The sequence below is a fragment of the Salvelinus fontinalis genome, chromosome 17 (assembly GCF_029448725.1).
Source record: "Salvelinus fontinalis isolate EN_2023a chromosome 17, ASM2944872v1, whole genome shotgun sequence".
NCBI lineage: Eukaryota > Metazoa > Chordata > Actinopteri > Salmoniformes > Salmonidae > Salvelinus > Salvelinus fontinalis.
The window spans coordinates 13,963,044-13,978,291 of record NC_074681.1 but is presented as its reverse complement, the minus strand read 5'-3'; the positions used below and the strand labels follow the sequence as shown (position 1 = coordinate 13,978,291).

Genomic DNA, 15,248 nt, shown 5'->3' with positions numbered 1-15,248 from the left:
TGTGCCTCACTGCGTTCCCAACGCACAGACACACAGACACCCCGCCCCAAAAACCACAGTCGTACTTTTCAGCAGCAGGATAGAACAAAAACAACAGGCCAGGGGAGGGCCAGGGAAGGGAACAAAAGGTCATATACTACATGCATGCGTAAGGCAGGCAGGCCAGGGTTTGGCTGAAGTGTGCTTGTGTGTTCATTAACCAACACGACAAGACTTTAAAGTCACCGGGAGTACTAAAAGTAATAAAGCATGGTATCGATTCAACAATATGACTCCTAAACAAACATAATACTGCAAATGGCAGAAGCCATGCACTCACATCCCAGCACTTTATTCCTTCCAGTGCAATTTGTGTGTGTGTGTATATATATATATATATATATATATATATATATATATATATATATATATATATATATATATATATATATATATATATATATATATATATATACTGTAGATGTATGGTTTTTATGTTTGTCTGTTTTAAAACTGCTGCAAGCCATTTCCCATTGTGGGATAAAAAAGTGAACTACAACTAGTACTTTTAACGCCCATCCCTTCCATTTTGAGCTCCAGTCCAGGATCCATATTCAGGCAACTGTCAAGCCTGCCTAAAATAAAATCAAATAAAAAGCTATCCCCTAAAGCAAATACCCATTGCTCTCTGAACAACGACATTAAATGAGGTAGCCGATGTGTTAGACGATTCTCTTCTCATCACTCATCTTGAAAAAAAGTGTAATAAAATGTGGAAATCAATCAATCCGCCATCATTAACACAATGGAAAATCAAATTATTTATTACTTAAATATTGAAAGTGCTTGGACTAGGAAGAGAAACAAAATGGTGCAGTTTCAGACGATGTGGTAAACAATAATGCAGGCACTAGGGATGGGGGTGTGAGCCTGCGGGTCTGGGCAGATGAGAAGTAGTCGTGTGTATGCATCTATAAGTTGTTGTTCGCTTGTATTTGGTGTGAAAACAAATATATAAAACATTAACAATAAAGCATTATAAAAATCAATACATGGAAATTGGTTTCATGTAGGCTGCCATTTAATCAAAGGTTAGAGTGGGCAATACTGGGAATCCCCTCCCTCAAACTTGCTGGGATGCTGCAGCTCAGCCAGGCCCCAACAGGACCCTCCCTAAAGCTCCACAACACAGCATGCTGTTTTGAGTTCCAGAGAATTGGCCTGGTGGAACACGACTCACAGCACAGCAGGGCTGGATTAAATTAGAAATGTTTGTGTCCTTTGTCAAGTAATGCCATTTGGCTGGAGTGGAGACAGAGAGAGCCCTCTGTGGCGGGGGTCTTCTCAGTTAACAAAAGCTAGAAACTTAACTGGGGCACATGTTGCCACCAAGGAGAGCCAAGGCAAATGTCAGAGAAGAGGCAGAGAAACTTGCTGGCGAAAATAATCATTGAGGGTAGGGTTGCACATTTTGGGGAATATTCAGAGGTGGAAACTTTCCGTAGGAATTAACGGGAATATATGGGAATTAACGGGAATATATGCAAATTCATATTAATACCATTTAAATGTAGATGTTTTTTGCATGGGATATATTTACCATATCATATGGAGACAGAAACATAAACCTTTTACCTTATCATAAGTGGACATAATTGCAAATGATTAAATCCTTCCAATATAAATAAAAAAAAATAAAAAAATTACAAATTGAACTTTAATTAAATGAGTTGACTCTTCACATGGGAGGATTTCACTGAACAACAAAAGAAAGGGAATATTGAATGATCCCCAATGATCCATCGCATCTCCCAAAACATCTACATCTGCAAGCAGAGTCTGAACATCAGACAGGATGGCATTGTCTCCCTCAATCCGTGCAATGGCTAATGCTATACTGCCCTACCAAGCAAAAAGGCAGTAACTGCTATTTTGGTCGAAAATTAGTTAATGTTTAGTAGGGCAGTATAGGTTTCAGGAGTTTCAGGCTGCTTACCACTCTCTCCCATCCTGGAGGATCCGCTTGATGGGGCTGTCCATATCGGCAGACTGTGATATGGACATTTCTTGGAGAGACTCCTTCCCCTCCAGGAGACTGTCAAACATGATGACAACACCACCCCAACGGTTGTTGCTGGGCAGCTTCAATGTGGTGCTCTTATTCTTCTCACTTTGCTTGGTGAGGTAGATTGCTGCTGTAACTTGATGACACGTCACATCCCTAACCATTTCCTTGGCTCTCTTGTAGAGTGTATCCATTGTTTTCAGTGCCATGATGTCATTGAGGAGCAGATTCAACGCCTGAGCAGCACAGCCAATGGGTGTGATGTGAGGGTAGGACTCCTTCACTTTAGACCAAGCAGCCTTCATGTTCACAGCATTGTCTGTCACCAGTGCAAATATCTTCTGTGGTCCAAGGTCATTGATGACTGCCTTCAGCTCATCTGCAATGTAGAGACCGGTGTGTCTGTTGTCCCTTGTGTCTGTGCTCTTGTAGAATACTGGTTGTGGGGTGGAGATGATGTAGTTAATTATTCCTTGCCCATGGACATTCGACCACCCATCAGAGATGATTGCAATACAGTCTGCTTTCTCTATTTTGCTTGATCTTCACTTGAACTCTGATGAACTTTGCATCCAGCAAATTAGTAGATAAACCATGTCTGGTTGGAGCGGTATATGCAGGGCAAAGAACATTCAGATATTTCTTCCAATACACATTGCCTGTGAGCATCAGAGGTGAACCAGTTGCATACACAGCTCGAGCAAGACATTCATCAGCATTTCTCTAACTACGTTCCTCCATTGAGTCAAAAAAACTTCTGATTCCAGGAGGACCATGAGCTGTTGCTATCGATAAGGTGTCTGATTCATCATTTTCACCTCGAATATAAGTAGAGGGACTTTTGTCAGAGGTTGCTTGTTGTGAGCGCTGAGGGAATTTTATGCACTTGGCCAGATGATTCTGCATCTTTGTTGCATTCTTCACATATGATTTGGTTCAGTATTTGCAAATGTACACAGCTTTTCATTCTACATTAGCTGCAGTGAAATGTCTCTACACATCAGATAGTGCCCGTGGTATTTTCCTGTAAAGATGAGAAAAAATGAGTACAAATACAATTCCATGTACAGATAAATAGTTAAGCAGTTAGATTAAACAACTCCTTTGTAAGATAAATGTTTTAAAATTAAACGTGTCACGTCTACTCCCTCTCCAGCCTCTAGGTCACCAGGTTGCTCGTTATGGCGCACACCTGTCACCATCGTTACACGCATCTGTGCATAATGACACTCACCTGGACTCCATCGCCTCCTTGATTACCTGCCCTTTATATGTCACCCCCTTTGGTTCCTTCCCCAGGCGTTTCTGTTTGTGTTTCTTGTCTGTGCGTTGTTTGTGTTTCTTGTTTTGTATTATGCTTCATTTATTGATTAAATTATTCACTCCCTGAACTTGCTTCCCGACTCCCATGTTACAAAATGTATGGAAACAATTAACACTCCTCAGGTAGCAGGCTCAAGCAAGCTAAAACCCACATGATAGCAAAAACAAACTAGCAGAAATTGTTAACAAGTTAGAAATTATTTAAACACACTTTGATGTTGGCTACTATTTACTAGTTAACAAAAAATCATGTATGTCATATAAAATATATTCACCCCACCCAGTTTTGTAATCAAAATTTACCAGAAAGCAGGTAGTCCTTGGCTCAGACAGTGTAGTAGTGTTGGCTCAATAGCATCTCATTAGTGTGCAAGATCTTGAGAAGCAGCTGTACATGTGATGGAAGAGTGTACTGTACATGTAATGGAACAATGCACTGTGCATGCAGAGGGTTGCAATTCCATTGAATTGGGGATAGTTTAACCAAAATATGCCACAAGACCTAGAATTGCCTTGTGTATCCCACAAAAAAGGTTCACTGTTGTAAGCAAAATTTTGATGAATTTAAGCAAAGTTCCCGGGCTTAACTTCCGGAAGGTTCCGACCCTTTGCAACCCTAATTGAGGGCATAAACTTTGCATGTAATCAAAAAGCAAAACGATATTATACAGTTAAATTCAATCAAATTCAGAGGAGGAAGTACATGGCCTACATGAGTAACACACAGTTTGGGCTTCAGTAACAAGAGCACCAGATCTCAAAAAAAGAAGAAAAGAGCGAATGGGAGATCGTTGGTTCAAATCCGTCTCGAAAGACCATTAAAAAGAGCTGGATGAGTTTTGTACAACAAGATAAGATGTGACGTCTATACTCTACCTGCTTTTGCCTTTATGGAGCGGGATCTGTCAGGGGTAACATAAACCCTCTGGACTACCATCTGCACCAACCTAGCCTGGCCCCTCTATGGCCTCCAGGAGGGAGTCACACCCCACGCTTTGTAAAGTGCAGGGCAGACCATCAAAATGATATGATAAATCAAACCTAGGTTCACAGCAATAGAATAGAAAAGAATAGAACTGAATAGAACTTTATTGTCCATCCAAGGTCAGATATCTGCCAGTAAATGTAATGAAACCCAACCTACCTGGTTGACCGTGCTGTCTCCCTCTGGTGAGTTCTTGTTGATCTCCAGCTTGCCAAACGACCTGGTCAGACAGTATGGGATGCATCTCTCTCTACCAGGATCAAGGCCCTGGTGAGGGATATGCTGGCTTGTTTGGTGTCAGAGTAGACCTTCTGGCTGAAGTGTGTTTTGAGAATAATGGTATTGGGTTCACCCTCGATCATGAGACTTTGACTGCAAAGAGTGGAGGGGGGATCTGTTTGAAATACAGAACATAATTCCAAACTGACATAAAACTACAGAAGGAATTTAAGGTAGATAAGCAATATTGAGGTTTTAAGGGGTGTGGAAAGGGTTGAAAAATTGTATAGAGGGGACGAGGGGAGTTCTGTTCTTGCATAAGATTGCAGGCAGAGGCAGGAAGCCTGATGAAGATGTATGATATCAAATGTAGATAGATTGATAAGAAGGCAGCCACCTCCACCTCCATTTGTCTCCTCACTCTCTAAACACCCTCCCCCAGGCACGTAGCAGGTTCAGGTAGGTTAAATGCCCTCATGCTCCATGGAAAAATACAACTGAACTGATAAGTTCGGAATCTTTCACTGTATACAAAGGTGCCTTTTTATTTTCCAGAACAGTGAATTCAGACACGGGCTGCTGAGAATAGTGTGAAAAGCAAAAGCCCGACCAAACGTACTTCACAGTACGATCCAAAACTCTCAGTCAGAGAAAGTCGAGCCCTGGTTCTTTGTTTCGCTGTTCTTTTGATAACACGCTCAATTCAAATTCTGAATAATAGCCTACAGTGCATTCGGAAAGTACTCAGACCCCTTGACTTTTTCCACTTTTTGTTACGTTAGAGCCTTATCCTAAAATTGATTAAAAAAATGTTTTCCCCTTATCAATCTACACACAATACCCCATTTTTAAAAATGTATTATTTATTTAACTTTTATTTAACCAGGTAGGCCAGTTGAGAACAAGTTCTCATTTACAACTGCGACCTGGGCAAGATAAAGCAAAGCAGTGTGACAAAAACAACAACACAGAGTTACACATGGGATAAACAAACGTACAGTCAATAACACAATAGAAAAATCGATATACAGTGTGTGCAAATGTAGTAAGATTAGGGAGGTAAGGCAATAAATAGGTCAAAATAATGGCAAAATAATTACAATTTACCATTAACACTGGAGTGATAGATGTGCAGATGATGATGTGCAAGTAGAGATAGTGGGATGCAAAAGAGCAAAACAATTAAAATAACAATATGGGGATGAGGTAGTTGGATGTGCTATTTACAGATTTGCTGTGTACAGGTACAGTGATCGGTAAGCTGCTCTGAAAGCTGATGCTTAAAGTCAGTGAGGGTGATATAAGTCTCCAGCTTCAGTGATTTTTGCAATTCGTTACAGTCATTGGCAGCAGAGAACTGTAAGGAAAGGCGAACAAAGGGGGTGTTGGCTTTGGGGATGACCAGTGAAATATACCTGCTGGAGCGTGTGCTATGAGTGGGTGTTGCTATGGTGACCAGTGAGCTGAGATAAGGCGGGGCTTTACTTAGCAAAGAGTTATAGATGACCTGGAGCCAGTGGGTTTGGCGACGAATATGTTGCGAGGGTCAGCCAACGAGAGCATACAGGTCGCAGTGGTGGGTACTATATGGGGCTTTGGTGGCATAACGGATGACACTGTGATAGACTGCATCCAATTTGCTGAGTAGAGTGTTGGAGGTCATTTTGTAAATGACATCGCCAAAGTCAAGGATCGGTAGGATAGTCAGTTTTACGAGGGTATCTTTGGCAGCATGAGTGAAGGAGGTTTCGTTGCGAAATAGGAAGTCGATTCTAGATTTAATTTTGGATTGGAGATGTTTAATGTGAGTCTGGAAGGAGAGTTTACAGTCTAGCCAGACACCTAGGTATTTATAGTTGTCCACATATTCTAAGTCAGAACCGTCCAGAGTAGTGATGCTAGTCGAGCGGCCTGTGCGGGCAGCAATCTGTTGAAGAGCATGCATTTATTTTTACTAGCATTTAAGAGCAGTTGGAGGCCACGGAAGGAGTGTTGTATGGCACTGAAGCTCGTTTGGAGGTTTGTTAACACAGTGTCCAAAGAAGGGCCAGATGTATACAGAATGGTGTTGTCTGCGTAGAGGTGGATCAGAGAATCACCAGCAGCAAGAGCGACATCATTGATATATACAGAGAAAAGAGTCGGCCCGAGAATTGAACCCTGTGGCACCCCCATAGAGACTGCCAGAGGTCCGGACAACAGGCCCTCCGATTTGACAAACTGAACTCTATCTGAGAAGTAGTTAGTGAACCAGGGGCGGCAGTCATTAGAGAAACCAAGGCTATTGAGTCTGCCGATAAGAATGCGGTGATTGACAGAGTCGAAAGCCTTGGCCAGGTCGATGAAGATGTCGATGACCAGCTCGGAAACCAGATTGCATAGTGGAGAAGGTACGGTGGGATTCAAAATGGTTGGTGATCTGTTTGTTGACTTGGCTTTCGAAGATATTAGAAAGGAAGGGCAGGATGGATATAGGTCTATAACAGTTTGAGTCTAGAGTGTCTCCCCTTTGAAGAGGTGGATGACCGTGGCAGCTTTCCAATCTTTGGGGATCTCAGACGATACAAAAGAAGGGTTGAACAGGCTAGTAATAGGGGTGGCAACAATTTTGGCAGATAATTTTAGAAAGAGAGGGTCCAGATTGTCTAGCCCAGCTGATTTGTAGGGATCCAGATTTTGCAGCTCTTTCAAAACATCAGTTATCTGGATTTGGGTGAAGGAGAAGCGGGGGGTGCTTGGGCAAGTTGCTGCGGGGGGTGCAGAGTTGTTGGCTGGGGTACGGGTAGCCAGGTAGAAATCATGGCCAGCTGTAGAAAAATGCTTATTGAAATTCTCGATTATCGTAGATTTATCGGTGGTGACAGTGTTTCCTAGCCTCAGTGCAGTAGACAGCTGAGAGGAGGTGCTCTTATTCTCCATGGACTTTATAGTGTTCCAAAACCTTTTGGAATTAGTGCTACAGGATGCAAATTTCTGTTTGAAAAAGCTACCTTAGCTTTCTTAACTGACTGTGTATATTGGTTCCTGACTTCCCTGAAAAGTTGCATATCGCGGGGGCTATTCGATGCTAATGCAGTACGCCACATGATTATTTTGTGCTGGTCAAGGGCAGTCAAGTCTAGGGTGAACCAGGGGCTATATCTGTTCTTAGTTCTACATTTTTTGAATGGGGCATGCTTATTTAAGATGGTGAGGAAAGCACTTTTTAAAGAGCAACCAGACATCCTCTACGGACGGGATGAGGTCAATATCCTTCCAGGATACCCGGGCCAGGTCGATTAGAAAGGCCTGCTCGCTGAAGTGCTTTAGGGAGCATTTGACAGTGATGAGGGGTGGTCGTTTGACCGTGGACCCATTACGGACGCAGGCAATGAGGCAGTGATCGCTGAGATCCTGGTTGAAGACAGCAAAGGCGTATTTAGAGGGGAAGTTGTTCAGGATGATATCTATGAGGACACCCATGTTTACGGATTTAGGGTTGTACCTGGTAGGTTCTTTGATAATTTGTGTGAGATTGAGGGCATCTAGCTTAGATTGTAGGATGGCCGCGGTGTTAAGCATATCCCAGTTTAGGTCACCTAACAGTACGAACTCTGAAGATAGATGGGGGGCAATCAATTTACACATGGTGTCCAGGGCACAGCTGGGGTCTGAGGGGGGTCTATAACAAGCGGCAATGGTGAGAGACTTATTTCTGGAAAGGTGGATTTTTAAAAGTAGAAGCTCGAACTGTTTGGACACAGACCTGGATAGTATGACAGAAGATCTCCGCCCCCTTTGGCAGTTCTATCTTGTTGGAAAATGTTGTAGTTGGGGATGGAAATGTCAGAATATTTGGTGGCCTTCCTAAGCCAGGATTCAGACACTGCTAGAACATCAGGGTTGGCGGAGTGTGCTAAAGCAGTGAATAAAACAAACTTAGGGAGGAGGCTTCTGATGTTAACATGCATGAAATCAAGGCATTTACAGTTACAGAATTCAACAAATGAGAGCGTCTGGGTAGTGCTGGGGCTACAGGGCCTGGGGTAACCTCTACATCACCAGAGGAACAGAGGAGGAGTAGGATAAGGGTACGGCTAAAGGCTATAAGAACTGGTCGTCTAGTGCGTTGGGAACAGAAAATAAAATAAGCAGATTTCTGGGTGTGGTAGAATAGATTCAGGGCATAATGTACAGACAAGGGTATAGTAGGTAGTGAGTACAGTGGCGGCCTAGGCATTGAGTGACGATGAGAGAGATTGTGTCTCTGGAGGCACCAGTTAAGCCAGGTGTGGTCTCCGCATGTATGTGTGGGGGTGGGACAAAAGAGCTATCTAAGGCATGTTGAGCGGGGCTGGGGGCTCTACAGTGAAATAAAACAATAATAACTAACCGAAACAGCAGTAGACAAGGCATATTGACATTAGGGAGAGACATGTGTAGCCCGAGTGATCATAGGGTCCAATGAGCAGCAATAGGTGAGTCGGGGAGCCGTTTGGTAGTCGCTACTATGCTAGGCCAGCGGGAGACACAGCTATTCAGAAAGCTAGTGGGCCGGGGCTAGCAGATGGGTCTTCGGCGACATCGCAACGGAAAAGCTTGTTGAAACCACCTCGAACGATTTCACTGGCAGACCAGTCATGATGGATCGGCGGGGCTCCGTGTCAGCAATAAAGGGTCCAGGCCAATTGGCCAAAGAGGTATTGTAGCCCAAGAATTAGCTGGTAAACCTCTTCGGCTAGCCGGGAGATGGGCCTAGCTCGAGGCTAGCTCAAGACTAACTGGTGCTTGCTTCGGGACAGGCGTTAGCCAGCAATAGCCACTCGGATGAGGCTAGCTAGCTGCGATGATCCGGTGGAATGGTCCAGAGCTTGCGGCAGGAATCCGGTGATGTGGTAGAGAAAAGCAGTCCAATATGCTCTGGGTTGATATTGCGCAAAAACAAGTTATTCGAGATTTAGCAAATGTATAAAAATAAACAATTGAAATGTTACATTTACATAAGTATTCAGACCCTTTACTCATGCTTTTTTGAAGCACCTTTGGCAGCGATTACAGCCTCGACTCTTCTTGGGTATGACGCTACAAGCTTGGCACACAAGTATTTGGGAAGTTTGGATGGGGAGCCTCGCTGCACAGCTATTTTCAGGTCTCTCCAGAGATGTTTGATCGGGTTCAAGTCCGGGCTCTGTCTGGGCCACTCAAGGACATTCAGAGACTCGTCCTGAAGCCACTCCTGCGTTGTCTTGGCTGTGTGCTTAGTTGTCCAGTTGGAAGGTGAACCTGAGGTCCTGAGTACTCTGGAGCAGGTTTTCATCAAGGATCGCTCTGTGCTTTGCTCTGTTCATCTTTCCCTCGATCCTGACTAGTCTCCTAGTCCCTGCCGCTGAAAAACATTCCCACGGCATGATGCTGCCACCACCATGCTTCACCATAGGGATGGTGCCAGGTTTCCTCCAGACGTGACACATGGCATTCAGGCCAAAGAGTTCAATCTTGGTTTTATCAGATCAGAGAATATTGTTTCTCATGGTCTGAGAGTCCTTTAGGTGCCGTTTGGCAAACTCCAAGCTGGCTGTCATGTGCCTTTTACTGAAGAGTGGCTTTCATCTGGCCACTCTACCATAAAAGCCTGATTGGTGGAGTTCTGCAGAGATGGTTAATGACTTAAAATGACTTAAAAAAATGTAAATGGTTGTCCATCTGGAAGGTTCTCCAATCTCCACAGAGGAACACTGGAGCTCTGTCAGTTTGGCCGGGCGGCCAGCTCTAGGAAGAGTCTTGGGGGTTCCAAACGGCTCCCATTTAAGAATGATGGAGGCCACTGTGTTCTTGGGGATCTTCAATGCTGCAGACATTTTTTAGACACAATCGACACTATCCTGTCTCGGAGCTCTACGGACAATTCCTTCGACCTCATGGCTTGGTTTTTGCTCTGACACCTTATATAGACAGGTGTGTGCCTTTCCAAATCATGTCCAATCAATTTAATTTACCACAGGTGGACTCCAATCAAGTTGTAGAAACATCTCAAGGGTGATCAATGGAAACAGGATGCATCTGAGCTCAATTTCGAGTCTCATAGCAAAGGGTCTGAATACTTATGTAAATAAGGTATTTCTGTTTTTATTGTTTAATACATTTGCCAACATTTCTAAAAACCTGTGTTCACTTTGTCGTTATGGGGGTTTGTGTGTAGATTGATGAGGAAAACAACTAATTGAATCAATTTTAGGATAAGGCTATAACGTAACAAAATGTGGAAAAGGTCAAGGGGTCTGTCACGTTCCTGACCTTATTTCCTTTGTTAAGTCTTTGTTTAGTTGGTCAGGACGTGAGCTGGGTGGGTATATTCTATGTTTTGTGTTTCATTGGTTTAGGTGTGTCTGATTGGCCTGATATGGTTCTCAATCAGAGGCAGGTGTTTTACGTTGTCTCTGATTGGGAACCATATTTAGGTAGGCTGTGTTCACTGTTTGTTTGTGGGTGATTGTTCCTGTTCATTGCGTTCTTTGTTTTCACTAGGTTCTCATGTTCAGGTCTGTAGCGTTGTTGGTTTCATTCTGTTTATCGTTTTGTTCGTGTTTATAAGTGTTCCAATAAATATGGAAACGTACCACGCTGCGATTTGGTCCTCCTCTCTTCCACCTAACGACGAGCGTTACATGGTCTGAATACTTTCCAAATGCACCATAGGTGCTCATATTAATAAAATACTGAGAGAATAAAACTTTTTTTAAATCAACAGTCAAGCATTACAGCTCATAGAGGAGATTCACTTTAAGCTTTCCTGAACGTCAATATTACCAAGAAATATCCAGCCTTTAAAAACAAGCAATCTTATTTAGATCGCATCCTCTCTATTATGTGGATAAGGCAATGTTCTGACTCAATATTTTTTTTTTATGTGGCACAGGTAATAACAACATGGCTTATAGTTGACTCAGAGACAACCACAGGCTCTGTGGATCCAGCTAGGCCTACATGTTCCAGCCTGCCTCTGACTGGTGATATGATAGAGGAGGCAGGATAATTAATCACACTTCATAAAAATGTAGGTTACAGTTGCTGTCAATATAACAAATGAGCAATTTCATGTAATCGAGTTCACTAAAAAAATAATAATATGTTATCTGCTATTCAAAAGGTGTACATTTCTGTTGTGTCGAATCATCAGGAAATGATCAAGAATAGACTTATGTTTGAGATGTTGGCCAGAAGTGAACGAGTGCAGCACACACTCTAGCTACACACGTGCAATGTTTTAGTTATAGTTTAGCCTAAGGTTTCTCAATGTTAATAAACCCTCTTAATATAAAGGGTATATGGGGTGCACTCAATCAGTGTCATCACACTCAATCAGTGTCAGTATCAAGGTTTCAAAGACTCCATATTGTAAATTGAATCTGTACCTAAATCTCTCAACTATCAGTGATAAAGGCTTTCTTGGAGGAACAACAGTCCAGGAAGTGTTACCCTGCACAGTGCAGGTGACTGTTGGGAACTAGTACATGTGTCATCAGACAGGTAGTTAGGTTAAGGAGTGGCTGCTGTCGTCAGAGCAAAGGTGAATAATGCTGGCAGGTATTTCCGCTCCACTGTTTCACAAGGAGTGGTAGGCGGCTAGGCGGATGGAGGGGCCCAATCAGTGAAGGAGTATGGGGGTGGGAACCATTCACATGTCACAGAGGAAGCTGGTAGATAAGAAAAATAAATTGAACCAGCATCGAGGATTCTATGAATTACGTGCGTTTTCCCCTTTTGGACGTTCTAAAAATCTCTATATCTGTCTGCAATCAGCCAATAGGATATTTTGAGTAAAGTTGGGGGGTATTTCATGAAAATTTGTAGGCCTATATTTTAATTTACAAAATAGGACAATGGCAAGGACAATGAGTAGAAAGAGCATTCAAACAAATAAATGAATTTGTTTATAAATGCTGAAATTATTTTGCTTTCAATAACAGTCAGCGGGAGACTACTGTTCTCTACTGCTGGTGAAAATAAAACTGCTCTAATACTAATAATTCTAAATCAATGATACATTACACAGTGTGTGTGTGTGTGTGTGTGTGTGTGTGTGTGTGTGTGTGTGTGTGTGTGTGTGTGTGTGTGTGTGTGTGTGTGTGTGTGTGTGTGTGTGTGTGTGTGTGCATGTGCGTACATTCGTGTGTGTGTGCAGCAGAGCAGCATGTGTTTTTAATCCAGTCCTTTTGGCTTCTTCCACATTGTTCCCAAACGCTCCAGAAAATAATCCCAGTGTGTTTTTTCCCAGGCCGGCTTGCTGGAAATGACCTAACTACTCTACTGCCAGGAAGAGGAATGTGAAGCATCATTCCCTGGAGCAGCTGGTGACGTCAGAGCTTAGAGTCGGCCCCTGGGCTTCCGCCAGGCCAGTCCCCAGCCTGGATATTCCAGAGCTGACAGTAGGCCCCTGGGCTTCCGCCAGGCCAGGCCCCAGCCTGGATATTCCAGAGCTGACAGTAGGCCCCTGGGCTTCCGCCAGGCCAGGCCCCAGCCTGGATATTCCAGAGCTGACCGCTGGACTCCCAAAGTAAACCCTCAACAGCTGGAACCAGCCTCTGCCTTTCTCCTGTTCCAAAACAACCTCACACCCCCCAATTACTCTGTGTGTATAACACTACTGCACCGCACCAGAGGGTTTTTGGGCCTCTCACTAGCCGAATAGTGCTTCCCGTTACAACACATTTTAAAACAGAAAAGTACTGGTAGGCCTACATAAAAACATAGAAACTGGGTTCAACGTGAGATATGACCATAGCTTTACTGCATGAGGAGGATACGTGCTCGGTGATAGATGACATAATGACGCTGGCATTTCCCGTGCCATTAAAATTATAACATGACACCATAGCTGTGCATTATCAATACAGTAACTACTGCAGACTGGTGCCCTCTCACCATGGTGGGTACACATCGATGATGTCTCTAGGTTCAGGCATGAGCTGGGCAGCTGTCTCCTTAATAAACAGTACCAGGACCCGGGCTCTGCTGCTGGGAGTGGTGAAGGTGGAGGGAGGGAGTCTGTGGTGGTCCGTAGTGGGGGAGTGGTTCTGGTTAGCTCTGGTGGTGAGAGGGGGTCTGTTGTGGTCTGTAGTGGGGGAGTGGTTCTGGTTAGCTCTGGTGGTGAGAGGGGGTCTGTGGTGGTCTGTAGTGGGGGAGTGGTTCTGGTTAGCTCTGGTGGTGAAAGGGGGTCTGTTGTGGTCTGTAGTGGGGGAGTGGTTCTGGTTAGCTCTGGTGGTGAGAGGGGGTCTGTTGTGGTCAGTAGTGGGGGAGTGGTTCTGGTTAGCTCTGGTGGTGAGAGGGGGTCTGTTGTGGTCTGTAGTGGGGGAGTGGTTCTGGTTAGCTCTGGTGGTGAGAGGGGGTCTGTGGTGGTCCGTAGTGGGGGAGTGGTTCTGGTTAGCTCTGGTGGTGAGAGGGGGTCTGTTGTGGTCTGTAGTGGGGGAGTGGTTCTGGTTAGCTCTGGTGGTGAGAGGGGGTCTGTGGTGGTCCGTAGTGGGGGAGTGGTTCTGGTTAGCTCTTGTGGTGAGAGGGGGTCTGTGGTGGTACGTAGTGGGGGAGTGGTTCTGGTTAGCTCTGGTGGTGAGAGGGGGTCTGTGGTGGTCCGTAGTGGGGGAGTGGTTCTGGTTAGCTCTTGTGGTGAGAGGGGGTCTGTTGTGGTCTGTAGTGGGGGAGTGGTTCTGGTTAGCTCTGGTGGTGAGAGGGGGTCTGTGGTGGTCCGTAGTGGGGGAGTGGTTCTGGTTAGCTCTTGTGGTGAGAGAGGGTCTGTAGTGGTCCGTAGTGGGGGAGTGGTTCTGGTTAGCTCTTGTGGTGAGAGGGGGTCTGTTGTGGTCTGTGGTGGAGGAGTGGTTCTGGTTAGCTCTGGTGGTGAGAGGGAGTCTGTGGTGGTCCGTAGTGGGGGAGTGGTTCTGGTTAGCTCTGGTGGTGAGAGGGGGTCTGTGGTGGTCCGTAGTGGGGGAGTGGTTCTGGTTAGCTCTGGTGGTGAGAGGGGGTCTGTGGTGGTCCGTAGTGGGGGAGTGGTTTTGGTTAGCTCTGGTGGTGAGAGGGGGTCTGTGGTGGTCCGTAGTGGGGGAGTGGTTTTGGTTAGCTCTGGTGGTGAGAGGGGGTCTGCGGTGGTCCATAGCAGGGGGGTAGTGCTGCTCACACAGGGCCAGCTGCATTCAGCTCTCCACCTGGACTGTCTGGACCTCCAGAATCCCAGGCAATGGAGAAAGGACAAGAACAGCACAGATGGTGTCAGTGTCTGTGTGGGGCACCTTGTATTGCAGGGTTGGGGTCAATTCAGTTTTCAACTGAGGAAGTTTCTGAATCAGTTTCCAATTTCTGAAACAGGAAAATAAATTCATAACAGTTTCACTGTCAGTGTCACTCGTGATGTAATATCTCTTATGGCGAGAGATGTTGTGAATTAATAAAGTACACTACCATTCAAAAGTTTGGGGTTACTTAGAAATGCCCTTGTAACCTTGTAAATAACATAAAATTGATCATAAATACTGTGTAGACATTGTTAATGTTGTAAATGACTATTGTAGCTGGAAACGGCAGATTTTTTATGGAATATCTACATAGGCGTACAGAGGCCCATTATCAGCAACCATCACTCCTGTGTTCCAATGGCACGTTGTGTTAGCTAATTCATGTTTATAATTTTAAAAAGCTAATTGATCATCAGAA

General features: G+C 44.5%; 1 protein-coding gene across 2 annotated transcripts in view; it reads right to left on the bottom strand.

Annotated features, from left to right (window-relative positions):
• Positions 1–462: 462 nt before the first annotated feature.
• LOC129813741 (DNA-directed RNA polymerase II subunit RPB1-like) overlaps positions 463–15,248 on the bottom strand; it is a 36,430-nt gene continuing 21,644 nt past the window's right edge. Inside the window, exon 4 of one of the 2 annotated variants that reach the window (XR_008753190.1) lies at positions 463–4,724. Coding sequence is in view for 1 of the 2 variants with exons in the window: in XM_055866220.1 (XP_055722195.1) it covers positions 13,469–14,731 (1,263 nt within the window). In the remaining variant the exon portion in view is untranslated. Of the gene's footprint in view, positions 4,725–13,316; positions 14,759–15,248 lie in introns of those variants that run through there. The other variant, XM_055866220.1, reaches the window with a different exon arrangement.